The sequence below is a fragment of the Marmota monax genome, unplaced genomic scaffold (assembly GCF_021218885.2).
Source record: "Marmota monax isolate L192 unplaced genomic scaffold, Marmota_monax_Labrador192_F-V1.1 WCK01_AAM20220418_F8-fsc00052, whole genome shotgun sequence".
NCBI classification, from domain to species: Eukaryota; Metazoa; Chordata; class Mammalia; order Rodentia; family Sciuridae; genus Marmota; species Marmota monax.
Genome location: NW_026693473.1, coordinates 1480717 through 1495525, shown reverse-complemented (window position 1 = coordinate 1495525; position 14809 = coordinate 1480717). Strand labels below are relative to the sequence as shown.

Here is a 14809-nt window from a genome sequence, read left to right as displayed (position 1 = left end):
GTGTGGTCCTCTTATTACTGATGTTGTGGGATGGGCAAAATCAATCACATTTGTAAATAGTTAAATGCAGTTACTAGTGGTAGGGGAGGGCTGGTTCAGCAAAAACATGTAAGATGTTACTTGCGGGATGGGCTTCTTGGTGGCACTGAAATGCATTTTTGCCATCTTGTGTAGGTTCTACCTTAGCTGTTTGAATTGGCATTAAGTGTCCTGCAAGAAGCTGCATTAACTTGGAATCCTGGAAGACTCCCTGTTTAGTTTCCAAGTCCTTCCAAAATGTGATGACCATACAGTCCTTTGGGATTCACATTTCTAGATGCTATTTTTTGTGAAAGCAAGTGAACAAAAGCAGTGGATGGTCACCCATTCCTCAGGTATAGAAGTAGTTAATCCAACCCATCAGCACCATCAGATTCACGGCAGCTATGGACACATAAAGGGAAGCAAGGAGGGATCAATAAGCTGCTGAGGAAGGGGGCGTGCAGGAAGAGGCCACTGAGTCTGGAGTGAGAAAGGCTGATGATGAAATGTTTTTCTTTATAACCTCTTTAAAAAAAAAAAAAAAAGCCACTCTGGGCCTTCTCCCAAGTGAAGATTTGTCTTTAACAACTTTAGACAAAGTCTGGGACAAGGTGAGAGAGACCACTGAGTGACTGACTGATAGGGGAGCCAGAAGGTAAGCAGTAGCCTTGGAGATTAACTTCATCTTTTCCTGACTGAACCAGGTACTAGAAAAAGAGATCCATAACTACAGAAATGCCTAGAAGTTGATGCTTAGTTCTATTTGCTCAAAAGCTCGGGGTAGTGAGTAATAAGGAAATCCAAATTATTTGGGGGGTAGATAAATTGAACCTGGCTCCTAGTCCTATAAACTTGAGATCCACAAAGCTGCTGAAAGGAAGTATCCTGTGAGAGCTCTTTGGTGCATCTAACTTTGAATCTTTTCTCTTGAAATACACTTAGTTTTCATAATTTATATAAACCATACGTACATATTTGTTTAATATTGGGGAGCTGCCTGGGTGTTTTTAAAAACAAAACTGGGGGAGGGGAGTTGACCCATCTTAATCTCACCTTAACTTTGCCTTACTCTAACCTACATCCAACAACAATTTCAGCCACTTGGGTGAATAGCACACTCAAAAATTTATTTCCTCCAGGGAAAGGAAGGGGCATACATTACTGGTGAATATAGTTGAATGAAATGTATATCTCCAAATTATAAACTTACATTTCTAATTATAACTGAGTAAAAATTAAACATAAATTAGTTGAAATTCCTGGGAGCAAAAGCTGTATTTATTGAGCTTGTAGAGAGGCACTTTATTTTTCCTTGGGTTTTTCTCTAAAAATGGGTACTTTATCTCCTTGATGCAGAGAAGGTTGGTGAAACTGGAGGGATGTCAGGGAATATGTTTACTTCTTTGATTTGTATTATTGATTTCTTAATGTTTTCAACGTTGCCCTGCTTTTTATAAAATGGTGAAAACTAAGCAATTATCTGTTTCTTAAAATTCAGTTTACCTTACAGCTTCATTTGCAACCAAATATTAAACATTTAAAATTAATTCATTTGCATTTTAATTATGATGTGTATATCCTTTAAACTTTAATTCAGAACAATTATTTTATGAGTAAATCAAGTTAATTCATTTGTATGTTCTTAGACCAACGGTTTTCCGATGTATAAAAGGCAATAAGTAGTGAAAAAATGTATATATGTGTGTGTCTGTATTTTTATTTCTACTTCCTCACTCCCACATTTCTTTCTTCCCCAGATTAGAATGCCAACATTTTTTTTACATCTTTAGCCAAACCTTTTTCCTTGATTTGACATTAAACCAGGAACACATTTGCTAAAACTATTAAATGCCTTATTAAATTAATAAGATAATAATGTATTATTATCTTATTAAGATAATAATGTAAATAATGTATTAAGTGCCATATGTAAAATTAAACTTGTGACAATGCAAACAGTTTTACTCACAAATAGCTATAACAAGGCTGACACTCCCACATTTTTCAGTTTGGAGAACAGCATATTGACACAGGAATACGAGTGCGTGCAAGTGGTTTTACTCTAGCACATTTATTCACTGTCACTGTAGCCTTGTGACAGCACACAAGTGTTAACCAGCCTCAGGAGCAAACCCAGGCCCAGTCAGATGGGGAGCAGATAGACCTGTGCTAAGTCACACACAGGTACCCACAGACACAGTTCCCATCCCTTCTTTCCATAAGCACATCCTAGGGAGTCTTCACTGAGCCCAGGTGCCCACAAAATCTCAGTGCAGCTCAGCATCCACACAAAAATATTCCTCGTGCTTCTTATGTGTGGATTGTCCTTTTGGTCTGCATCATTGGTGTTTCAGCTTTTGTTGTCATAAATATGAACTATTCAAGGTCAGAATTGACATCTAAATCAACACTGTACACCACCCCACAGCAGGCTGCACAGTGTTGGTGCTTAATGATGGGTTTGGGTAGATGCAGAGACACAGAATGACGTGCTCAGCGTGAGGTTATGACCATTTTCTGACATTCAGTGCAGGCTTCTCAGCTTCTCTCAAAGACACCACAGACATGCACCTGCCTATGAGCACAGGCCTGGAACCCACCTGGCAACTCAGGGCAAGAGGCTGAGGATGGGAATGAGCGGGGAGTGGAAGGCAGGACTATTAGAGGTAGCAGTGAAAAGACTCAAGCCTGTAAACTGGGGTATTGATGGAAACCCAGCCTCTAGCTCCTTCCTCTCCACCCACCACAATATTTCAAGGGATTTAGTGGGATTTGGGGATTTATTACTGGACCACAGAACTTTGTCTAAGGGAAGGGCAGCCTGGCCTCTAACAGTCCTGACCTAAATAGGCCAGTTCATGCTGCACATAGGGTCCATGGCTTCCCTGTCCACAGTCTGAACTGAGGACTGGGAGACTCAAGTCCCCTCTTTGAGGAATGCTAACCAGCTATGGTGTCCATCTGTCTATCCCCAGAAATGGCAGCTTGGCAAGCTCTGGTCTCGCTGTCCCACCGAGGCTCTACCCAAGGGCAGCCACTCAGCCATCTGTGGGGCTGAACAATTCTCTCATGAGGGGTGTGGCGAAGGGGTGTGTGTCTTGGATGCGCAGCAGCCTCTGGGTGTGCTGGGCATTGATGCTGCGCAGTTCGGTGAGTACAGCCATGATCTTCAGGAACAGGAACCTGTGGACCAGCCAGAGGAGAGGTTGGGATGCAGCCATTCCTCTCCTGGACCCTCCAGCCCTAGCCCTGTTCTGAGGGCATGCAAGTTTATTCTCAGGACTTCTCAGGTTCAGGTCAGCCAAGAGGCAAGGCTTGGCTGAATTCCTTCAGCCCGTGCACAAGAAGGGCAGAGTAGTCTGTGGGTACTTGGGAGCCATAATCTCCTTCCTCATCTATGGATTTTGAGTCTTTGTTCATAGAGATCTCAGTGGAAAATCCAGATCTTGCGGATGCCATATGCCTAGGTTAATTTGGGGGTAAAGGGAGTCACTATCTTGGTTAATGTCCGGGGCCCAGAAGTGAGCAGAATAGTTGTGGAGGTTAGGGACTGCAGGCTGGAATCCCTTCCTGGATCCAGCTCTGGATTTAATGTCTATACACACCACATGCCTCAGTTTCTCCATGATGACAGCTGGCACCTCAAGCCTGCTGGCTCCATACAGGGAACAACTGAGCAAATAAAGTCATGGCCACCCTAGCATCCCAAGATGCTGAGCAAAAAGAAAGCAGTGTAAACCAAGTGAGAATTTGAGTTTCAAGTTCACACTATAATAGCTAGTGCTGGCCTTAACCGTCATGGGTTTGTGTTCTCCTAAATTCAAATTTGTCCTTGTCTTCAGGCCTTTGGGCATTAGACTGGTCACTAGGTCACAGGGACTCTGAGGACCAGTGAAGTTATGGAAACCCCTGTTTGGGCCAAGTCCCAAGCAGCCTTCCTCTTCTGAGTTATGATCAGATCAAGGTAAGGACTTCCCTACCTCAAGTGTGTTTGGATTCTTCCTGGGAAGTTCTTAGGGAATGCTCAAGAGCTTGAGATTTGGACTTGGTTTGGCTTGGTCCACTGCCAGCCTCCATACGTCTGGACCCTAGGCAACTGCCCTGTGTCTTGGCTTCCTTTGCAGGATGGTGTTGATACCCAACTCATGTGAGTGTTTTGAGGATTAAAGATGACAAGATATATAAACAACTTGGCACCAGATTTGGCACTTCCCAACAAATGATGTCTATTACAATCTACTTCTGATTATCTTCATTATTGGTGTCATTCTAATCTTTACTATCATTATAGTTTTTATTGGCCATTCTAGAAGACCCTGTAGGAAACACAAGAAAGTATCTGGCCTCTTGATGAAAGGAGGATGGAAGGCCCTGGCAGACAAGTGTCCACTCAGCTGGGCACAGCCATAGCCCCCCCTTGGGTTTTCCCCGTAACAGGACTGGTGCTCAGGCTGACCAGCTGAGATGACAGCTCTCAGGCAATATGCCTCAATAGAGGTCACAGAAAATGGCCCTAGAGTACTGGTCATCAGAGCACACGAGGCACAGCTCTGGTCTGCAGTCCCATAGAGACCCAGGGAGGCATGGACCTAGAGAACAGGCTGAAAGTTAGGCAAGGCTTCAGGGAGAACCCCTCACACCCTCAAGCATCAGCCCTTTCTGCTCATGCTCACCGGTGGGCCGGCTGGGGCCGAATGCACTCAATGTAGGCCTTCAGAGTGATGGCAAATCGCTCCTGCAACTGTTCCACCACACCACGCTGCACCACACCTGGGCGGTCTACAGGGAGGGAAGACAGAGTGGTCCCAGCCAGGGTGGGAAGGGGCAAAGACAGGCTCAGTCTGGCCCAGAGAGGGTAACTACTGGCCAGCCACTTCCTGAGCCAAAGTCACCCTGAAGGTAAAGGAGGACTAGGGTTCTACATCACCCCACTGACCCAAGGAGAAACCAGCTAGAGTCCCATCCTTAGCCTGCCTGTGCAGGGAGGAGGGAACAAGGCTGTAAGCTGGGACCTTCCCTAGGGAGGGCAGAAGAGGGGCTACTGCCTCCTGCAATCATGGTGAGGGGTGTTTACAGCCTGGGGAAGGCCATCACCTGGGGAGAAAAGGGAGATGGCCTGCATCAGCACATACTCCTCCTTATGCAGCTGCAGCTTCTTCAGCATGTAGTGGAATTTCATCATAGGATCCAGCAGAAGTTTCTGGAAGCCACCTGTGGGTGGGTATAGGATGGATGGGTGGCATCTTGAGAAGCTGACCCAAGAACAAATCTTCCCTCTCTAAGGTCTTTTGTTCCATCACCCAGTCTTCCTGCCTTACATTCCCAGGACCTGCATGTCCTGATGTGGTTCCCTTCCACCCAAAACTATCATGTGTCCCTCCCTCTGCCAGGGCAGGCAGGGGCTCTTGAGCACCTTCAACGTCTTCCAAGCAGTAAGCCAGCCGACCACACTCCCAGGTCCCAGTCTCTGCGTTGAACATCATGTTGAACCTCAGTATGCACAGCTCAATGGTGGCCCCCTTCAGCAGGGAGATCTGGTCCTCAATGGGCAAGTCCCTGGCAGCAAAGATGGTGAGATGACAGCTCCCAGGGTAGCTGCCCACAGGCTGGTACCCATTTCCATAACCCAGATGTTAAGGGAGGAGGTAGGACAGGCTCCTTCCTCTGAGGACCACAGCAGTTGCTTCCTGGTTTCCTCTAATCTCTCCCCATCACATCCAGCCAAGCAGGTTACTCTTCTTCTCTTATATCTCCTCCTACCTTTGTGGACTCTCCATACCCACTTAGCTTAGCATCCAGGTCCCTTACAGCCTAAATCACTTCCTCCAACTCCCTACATAGCCACTGACCTAGTTGATACCTTGGCTCCTGCTCCTTAGTTTTCATATCTTCTGCCTCAATTTCCCAACTTTGAGTGCTTGCTTAGCTTCATTTAAGTAAATCCTGAGTTCTTTAAGCCAAGATATGTGTTTGCCCCTCCCAGAAGTGTTTCCAGAGTGTGGAGTTCTTCAGCACATGCCATTCCTTTTGGTATGCGCTCCATGGTGAGGATATTTGCTACCTGTTGTCTATGTTGAATTTAATATTTACATATTTCTACTGTTTCTCTCCAGGCAACCTGGATGCCTTGAGCCCCAATCCTAGCACTGAACACAGGCCTAACCACAGTGGCTGCTTTATAAACCTCTGGTATTGGTGGGCTCATCCTGGAGGGACCTCTTCCTCCCAAACTGAGAGGAACCCCCAACTCCTCCCTGAAGAAGATGTTCCTGAAAAGGAAGAGGCTGGGAAACTGAGGCTGTTCATGAGAACTCCTAAAAAAAGCCCTGTCCCTGACTTTGGTCTCCTTGGGACATTAGGCTCTGCACTACTCGCACACATACCACTTCTTTTGATCCATAATAGTGCACTTCAAATGCCATGAAGTTGACATTATTCTTCTGTGTCTCCCCAGAGACCAGCTCAGTCCCTGGGAGGTAGCCGGCTCTGAAGTCTGTACTCTACAAGCCTGTACTTCCAAATATGCCCTCCACCACTGATCAGCTGATGAGTTCTACAAGTTTCTTACCAACAGTGAGTCTGTTTCTAAAAAGAAGGTAACAGTGATGCCTGGGGTCACTGTTCTCAAAACTGGTGGTCAGGAGAAGCAGGTAGTAACCTCCCTGCAGTTAAATTATGGCTCATTGGATGCCCAGCAAGAATCTGCCAAAGTTCACACTAGTAAGTAGACTTTTCTTCCTGCTCCCTCAAACTAATTTGCCACAGTCTGCCCCCTATTCCAGGTCATTGCTATCCTAATGTCATTGAGCCAATCTTGTGTGTCACATAGAGGCAAAGGGAACCTGTACTCCTGGAATATAACCTGCCCTCCGCCTGCTGATGGGATCTGGGTTCCTTGCCTGTGTATTTTGGCTCCACTGGACCAGGCTCAGAAAGGCAAGGTGGCCAGCCCAAGGGAAAACATACCTAGCACTATCTGTAGCCCTACAGATTATATATTATGGGCTGTGGCTCCCACCATATTAAGGGGTTCCAGGTCTCTTGCTGACCCCAGTTGTTCTAGTCGTTGCCTCTATGCCTAGCTGTGGGGAGTCCTGGCCCTTTGAATTTCATAACCATGGGTCCATGTTCTCCATGGCCTGCTCAGATATCTCTTGGGTAATATCTCCACTATAGGACCAGCATCTGTTCTGTTCCTCTCTCTCCTTTCTTCTCTCTCTGGACTTCTTTTTCCTTCCAACTCATCCTTTGAAGCGGTCATCTATGGTTCCTGCCATCATGGGAGAAATAGGGAAAGGAATTTCTATCTGAATTTCCATTATGTTCTGGGTGATCTTCATCTGGTTTTTTTTTTTTAATTTCATCTGGTAGTCCTATAAAGAAGGTATTATTAGCTCCTATCTCCAGATGAGAGGCTGAGACCCACTGGATCACAGTGCAGACCCACACCCACAAAGCCACTGAGACATACCGCTAGAAACCTATTCCCTGCAGCACCAGTGACCTGAGAGGCAGAGACAAAGGAGGGTCATTTGGCACCAACATCCCTCAAATTCAATGAGCTTTTGGTCATTTCCTTTTCCCTTCCACACCCATCCACACAGTCCCATGTCCTACCTGAAGTAGGAGATAACTTTAGCAAAGTTGATGATACCCTTGAACATGTAGGTCGACATGTCAGCCAGGTGGGGCAGCAGGGGAATGATCTCCTTCCCGTCACTGTTGGCTGGGGGTTTATAGTTCCACACGCTGCCATCTTCCCCTCGAAGCTGCAGAGAGATCTTCATGGTACACAGATCTTCCTTGAACTGGCTCCAATTGACAGGGTCTTCCCCCGGTGGAGTCTGCAGAAACTCTGGAATCTCATGGCCACTGCTAAACACCTCTGGCAGCTGGAACACAAGACAGGAAGGAGGTGGAGATTAGAAAGAATGCCTATGTTTTCATAAACAGGTCCCCACACATCCCAGACAGCCAGCTGCAGCCTGAGAAGATACACAGTCACAGGTGCTCAAGGCCCTGCACGCGTGTGCACGTACACACACACACACACACACAGCACTTGTGTCTTCTCTCTTGCTGTCTCCCATCAGGGGGTACTTTCTGGATCCATGAATTAATGGATGCACACATCCCTGGGCGAGGGGGACCTCCTACCCTGGTGTGTCACAAGCATTCTTGCTACTAGGCCCAGGAGACTCAGAAGGGTTAGGGAGCTGCAGATGGGAAGAGCAGACACTGTGCTCTCTGGGGATAATAAGTTCTCTAAGCTGGGCACCTCACCTGAGATACCTGTGAGCACACAGGAAGGGAGGGCACTGGGATTAGAGATGCAGCTAACACTGGATTGTTAAGGAACTGATTTACAAAGATCACACCCCCAAGAGATCCTGACTCTGTTCTCCTAAAACCCAGTTCTGCTTCCACTTATGACTCAGACCCAGTTCCTATCTGCTGCAGAAGAACAGAGATTCTCCAACATGAGCCTGGGAGGGCATCAGCTGGGGGTATGCCTTACTCCAGGAATTCGGAAGATGGGGGAGAACCTGAAAATTTGCATGTCTAGCAAATTCCCAGGGGAATCTGACTCCTGACCCCAGAACCACACTATGGGAAACCCTGGGAATGAGCCTCCAGGGGATGTTGAGCAGCTAGCTCAGGAGCCAAGACAGCTCTAAGCCTCCTACCCGGAAATCCTTGAAATGGGAGAAGGTGGAGTCAAAGGTTTTCTTCTGGGCATCCATCAGCTCCCTGATCAAGGACCGCTGTTCTTCCGTCAGCCCCTGCTCCCCCAGCGGTTGAGCCGCGATTCGTTCCCTTTTCTTCCTCTTGATCAACGCCCGCCTCTGCTCCACCGCGGTATCGGACATGATCACTGAAGGTTCAGTGGAGCAGGCTCAGCACACGTGTCCCCACAGGTTAACCCTCCCCAGTTTGATTACAAATCCAGGACAGAAAGAAGGGGACAAAAGGAAGCTTGCAGGAGCATCTGAGAGGAAAAGGGGGGACATACCCCTGATAGAGAGCAAAAAATAAAAATGCCCTGTAGCTCCCAAATCCCTCTTGCAAGCTCTCGGTTCAGATGGCTGCCTGTAGCACAGGGACACAGCTCACTCGTGCACACGAGCACACGCGCCCGCTCTGGGTGCACATCTACACGCGCTCACGCACTTGCCCAGAAGAGGGCAGAGGATCCCTGCACCCCAAGGCAATCTATGGATGCTGCTTGGACAGATGCTCCAGGCATCCTCTTCTTTTCTGTAAGGATCCTACAGGGCCCCTGGTCACACCCTCCCGGAGCGTGCAGGGCCTGGGTAGCCCGCCCCCAGCAGCCCGGCGCTCACTCTCCTTCTTCATTCCGCTCTCCAGGCACTTGCGCAAGCGACAAGCCTGGCACTGCCTCCGCGTCTTCCGGGTGATCTCGCAGGTGCCTTTGCGAAAGGGGCACCTCAGTCGGACATTGCGTTTCATGGCCCTCCTGTGAGAGAGAAAATGCAGGAGGCAGACTGCATGGGGCCCACTAGACCAGGGGTTCCAGGTCATATCACCCCTCTCCCACCCCTCCCAGCCGCGGATGGGACACACTAACCCAAATCTCTATGGGCCTCATCTTTGCCTTCCCAGTTGAATCAGGTACTATAGGGAAGACAGGTGGAGGGTCTTCTCTAGAGGAGCGGGGAAGATCTATTTTGCAGCATTCCCACAGGAAATAGGGCTTGTGCTTTTTAGGGGTTTCTGCAGCTGGAAGCCACTTTCTGGGACACTTCAACTCCAGTTCCAACCCCCCTCTACCTCCCAAAGTATGTGTTCCCTCCTCCTTTTCCCCCTTGTTACTAAGGCAGTGTTTCCATGGAGATGGGCCTCTTCCTGGATTCCTCCTTCTTCAAAGAGGGAAATAGAGGCAACTTGATCTCTGGGGGATAAGAAACATAAGAAATCCCCTTCTGTCCCCAGCTTTCATCCTAGAATGGGGGCTGAGAAGCAGTCTAGGGAATCAGTAAGCTGTTCTACCTCACTGGAAAGTTGCTTCCCCATTGCAAAATGGGTTCTTCTGATTGACATAGGGGGCAAAGAGGAGAGCCCTGTAAGAGCAGAGTGTGTGGGCATTGGTCCTCAGGCCCTTGTATAGGTTCAGCAGGTAGGCAGGCAGTGGGAAATGCCTGCACAGCCACTGTCTCCACAGCCCAGGCATCTGAACTTCCCACGACAGACCTTATCAGTACAGCTCCAAGTTTGCTTCTCCTCGTTTCCATAGCCGGATAGAATGAAAGAAGTTCTCCCTTGGTCTGGCTAAGGAAGACCCTTGAGGAGACCCTTGGAGCTACTCCAAAGTACATCCAGAATGGGTAAATGGGGATTGTGGGGAAGGACTCACATTTATTAGAACATGCCATCACATGCTGGGCTTGATATTTTGCAAAGCTCTGTAAATTTAGTATTCAAAATCCTATAAAATTCATCCTGTCATCTACCTGGCAGAGATGAGGGAAACTGAGGCTTTGAGAAGATAGATAGATCACCACCTGTCTTCCAGCTAATTCATGAAACTTGAGTCCAGGTCTGCCTAATACCACTACAAACTCCTAGCCACTATGATATGTCATGTCCCTTTGGGAGTCCCAGGAATAGCACCCAATTGGGGAGAAGAGGGCAGAGGATCCCTGCACCCCAAGGCAATCTATGGATGCTGCTTGGACAGATGCTCCAGGCATCCTCTTCTTTTCTGTAAGGATCCTGATCTGGTTCTGATGTTCTCCTGCCTTCATATATTCACCTGCCCAGCTCAGAGATCTCTCCAGGACTCTTTGCTAGTAAACAGTTCAGGAGTAGTTCAGGGCCATCTCTAGCCTGTGTGGCATTAGGGGGTCTTCTGGGAAAGGTTTTCTTGCTCTCACAAGGAGAAGAGATAGCCTTTTTGTTTCTCTGCTGGATGTCATGGCTACTGCCTGGGAACCCTGGAGTTTTGTACCTCCATACTGAAATCACAGCTTTTGGGTAGAACGGCAGAAGAGAAAAACACAGAGAATTTAGCTTCAGGACTCACTAAGATGAAAGCATTTGTCTAGACTTTTTTTAGGAGAGGAAACACGTTTTCCTAAAGTGTTCTGTGACTTGTAGCTGAACACAACCTAATACTGCTGCTGTGTCTCACTTGTGATTGTCCATACACAAATGTTCCTTTCTCCCTGGAACATGATGCCTTCAGACCTCCCCCAGCTGGAGTTAACCCCCATGCAACCTCAGAGCTGCTCAGGCCTGGCTGTGTCTGCCCTGAAGCAGGGATTTTTTCATTCCACTCTCATTGAACTGGTCTTAACAGAGGCTGCAGCAGTGCTTTCCTGGGATCATCCAGGCCTGGAAGTCCTCCCATGTGTTCTGGGGTCAAACAGCTGAGCCTGCATCCATGACTTGCTGACCAGCAGCCCATCTTTGGGATTGCAGAGTGAGCCCTTGGCTCTGGGGACATTCATTTCCGTTAGAATATCCAGCCACCAGGAAGAACTCTACAAAGGGCTAAGTCAGTCTCACCATCTGGAAAGTGTACAAGGATCCCAAGACACTGCATGCCCTCTCCCTTTCTGAGGGTAGACTGGGTGCTCTTCCTCACACATTCCTTCCTCCCTTCCCCTCCTATCTTAATCTGCTTCTCTCCCTCTTGGTCTGAGCCCTGTTGCTGAGAGTGCCCTCACTGAGCTGGCTTTGGTCTTTCTGTTTCATCAGCTAGACAAGGTGAGCCTTCTGTCCAGGCCTGCTTTGCTGTGAGCTGGGATGTTTTAGTCCTCCATTAAAAATTATATATATATATATATATATATATATATATATATATATATATATTAGATTTACACGGACACAATATCTTTATTTTGTTTATTTATTTTTATGTGGTGCTGAGGGTCAAACCCAGTGCCTCACATGTGTAAGGTTAGTGCTCTGTCACTGAGCCACAATCCCAGTACCATAGTCCTCTGTTTTTTAATTCTCCCTGTTTGTCTATTCTAGGTGAGCTTGTTTTCTTTTTTATTTATTTTATGCCACTCTTAATAACTGTCTTATAAAACTGATTTGAACACTTTGCGTTTTGGATTTTTAAATTCTTGACTCTTTCACTGTCTGATCTTTCATTGACGAATACATAAAATGGTATCTTAATAGAAGGGGATCTTTTCCAGGTAGAACATGGAAGAAAGAGATGAAGATTGCTCTGAGGTATAAATGGTTCATTCAAGACTAATTAGAAAGCCTTTGGGTGGGCTACCAGCCTACTCTTTGAACCCCCAAGACAGATCAAACTGAGTCCCTGAGACATTGCCCTGCAGGGTTACTGGCAGACTCCCGTTAGATGTGACCCAGTGTATCAGCGGTGGCAAATGAGTGAAGGTTGATGGGTGACTACCTGAAGAAGCCCTTGCATCCTTCACATGTCATGACATTGAAGTGATAGCCATTGGCCTTGTCCCCACAGACGCGGCAGATTTGGGGACCCCCATCTTCCTCATTTGCAAAATTGGTGGTGGGCTTTTCAGACATAGAAGTTGCTTCTTTGAAGTGTTCAAGGTCAGCATGGCTCCAACTTTCTTCAGGTCTCACCTCCAGGTTTGCTTCTGAACCTCTTGGACTATAAGTAAAAGAAAAAACAATAGTCAATGAAAGGGCTCAACAGTAGTGTCCCAAAGCTGCAGAAGTAACACTCTGTCCCTTCTGAGCTTTGCTTATATTTGGGTTCAATGCTGGACCTCAGAACTGACCTCTCATGAAAAGAATGTGGGCAGGGGGGTTTGAGTTATTATCCATGATATTTTGTATCCAGTTGTAGGGCCTTGGAGTAGAACACATGAACAAAAACATGGAAGAGATTGTGGCTCAGCGGTAGAGCGCTCGCCTAGCACGGGTGGGACCCGGGTTCGATCCTCAGCACCACATAAAAATAAAGGCATTGTGTTGTGTCCATCTATACCTAAAAAATAAATATTAAAAAAAACATGGAAGAGAGAAGTGGAAGGAAAAGATGAAAAGAAATAAGAAGAGACTGGACTGGGGATGTGGTTCAGTGGTAAAGCACCTGCCTAGCATGAATGAGACCCTGGGTTCAATTCCCACCACTGGAAGAAGCAGGGTGGGGGAGAAGAGGAAGAAAAAAAAGGAAACAAAAGAAAAAGAAACTGTCTGGGCTAGAGTGGATCATGGAAGCAGTACTTGAGTAAGCCGAGGTTAGGAGGCCATGAGTTGGTCAAGACCTGAGCAGGGAACAGCTGATGGGACAGACTACTAAATAATTCCCAGGATTGAGGAGCTCCAGAGGAGGGTGGTCCTTCAGATGTGGAGGGTGGTCCTCAGCCTCCCAGAGAGCCCTGGAAAGGCTAGCAGAAAGAGGGCTTTCACTTGGCAGATGGGGAGACAGTGAGAGTGGAGCCAAGATCATGATGCGGGAAGAAAATGGCCTACATCATGGCAGAGCTGGTGTGTGTGTAGATGGCGAAGAATCTGTGCCCCTCAATAGAGCTGAACTCAAGATGCCCTCCCCAGGCAGCTGACCTGAACTCTACTCAAAACAGCTGCAGAGGATGGTGAGTAGAAATCAGGGACTGACCCCGTTCACTGTGCTCTCCAAAAGTCTGTCTAGGCACTGATTGCCGGGAGCAACCACACCACAAGTGATGTTGCCTTTTCTAAAACAAAAATAAAATTCTGAGTAAAATTGAAACACACAAATTCAGTTTCTAGCATCCTGACAGATGACACTGAACTATTTCACATATAGGAATGAATGGACAATTAATCTCTTCCTGAATTTGGCTCTCCAGAAAACTGAACAAAACAGGCTGACTAGAAACTTGAACTGTGCACATGTGTGTGGTATGGGGGGTGGGATGAGAGTCTTCTCTAATTTTTCAGATCACAATTCTGACCTCATACAGACTTGCAGGAAAAAAAAAAAAGATATATTTTTGGTGTTCACAAAAACCTCAAGCCCAGGATTTGATTTCAAAAGCTCTTGGGTTAGTAGCTCTTCCAGATACCCAGAGAGGTATCTGGAAGATACCTTTCCACTTTCTACCTCAGTATAAATAATTACACACATAATTTCTAATAAATATGAGCAAAAATTCACAAATCATGTGTCAAAGACTAACAAAATATCATGAGCTAGAGTCAACAAAAACAGCTTAAAGCAGAATTAGACATGCACAGACTTCCTGAATCATCAAAACCAAAACATGTTTAAATAAACAGTAGAAGAGATTGAAGATGTAAGTTACAAGGCCACAAAACTGAGCTAGCAGATTTGAAAAATAAATGAACATTATCTATAAAATTGGAATAAACAGCAATTACACAAACTAATAACAATGTTTTACAAGTTAGAAAAAGCAAACCACAACTGAAATAGGCAACATTATGTAAGTCAGGAGATGGATAATCCTAAGGAAAGCTTTGTTAAGGTCCCATGTTGAGGAAATAAGACAGAACAGACCTTATATTTTTGATAGGAAAGTATGCTTGTTTAAATGTCTAGGGTAATCCTAAAAGTGTAGACATAGAATGTATAAACTGAAAGCCAAAAGGAAGGGGAAAGCGGAATTTTTAAAAAGCCAAAAAGGAGGCCACTAGAGACATAAAAAGAAACTGAAAGGGTGACAAATGGAAAAACAAGATAAGGTGGTAGAAATACAGGAGAAATGCTTCTACACAGTGGTATAGGTAAAGATTCTGTTTTGGACTAGACCCCCAAAATAACAGAAAGTAAAAATAGCTAATGCAATTACATCAAGCTACTGCACAGCAA

General features: G+C 46.4%; 1 protein-coding gene across 4 annotated transcripts in view; it reads right to left on the bottom strand.

The window, feature by feature from the left end:
* Positions 1–2073: 2073 nt before the first annotated feature.
* The window catches only part of Nr1i2 (nuclear receptor subfamily 1 group I member 2), a 37697-nt gene continuing 24961 nt past the window's right edge, over positions 2074–14809 (bottom strand). The window contains exons 2-9 of one of the 4 annotated variants that reach the window (XM_046458004.2): positions 12419–12640; positions 9366–9499; positions 8709–8896; positions 7639–7913; positions 5435–5577; positions 5116–5232; positions 4695–4800; positions 2074–3204 (exon numbers count right to left, since the gene is read on the bottom strand). In XM_046458004.2, coding sequence (XP_046313960.1) covers positions 3060–3204; positions 4695–4800; positions 5116–5232; positions 5435–5577; positions 7639–7913; positions 8709–8896; positions 9366–9499; positions 12419–12552 — 1242 coding nt within the window. In that variant the 5' untranslated portion in view covers positions 12553–12640 and the 3' untranslated portion in view covers positions 2074–3059. Of the gene's footprint in view, positions 3205–4222; positions 4611–4694; positions 4801–5115; positions 5233–5434; positions 5578–7638; positions 7914–8708; positions 8897–9365; positions 9500–12418; positions 12641–14809 lie in introns of those variants that run through there. The other 3 variants (XM_046458006.2, XM_046458005.2, XM_046458007.2) reach the window with 3 other exon arrangements.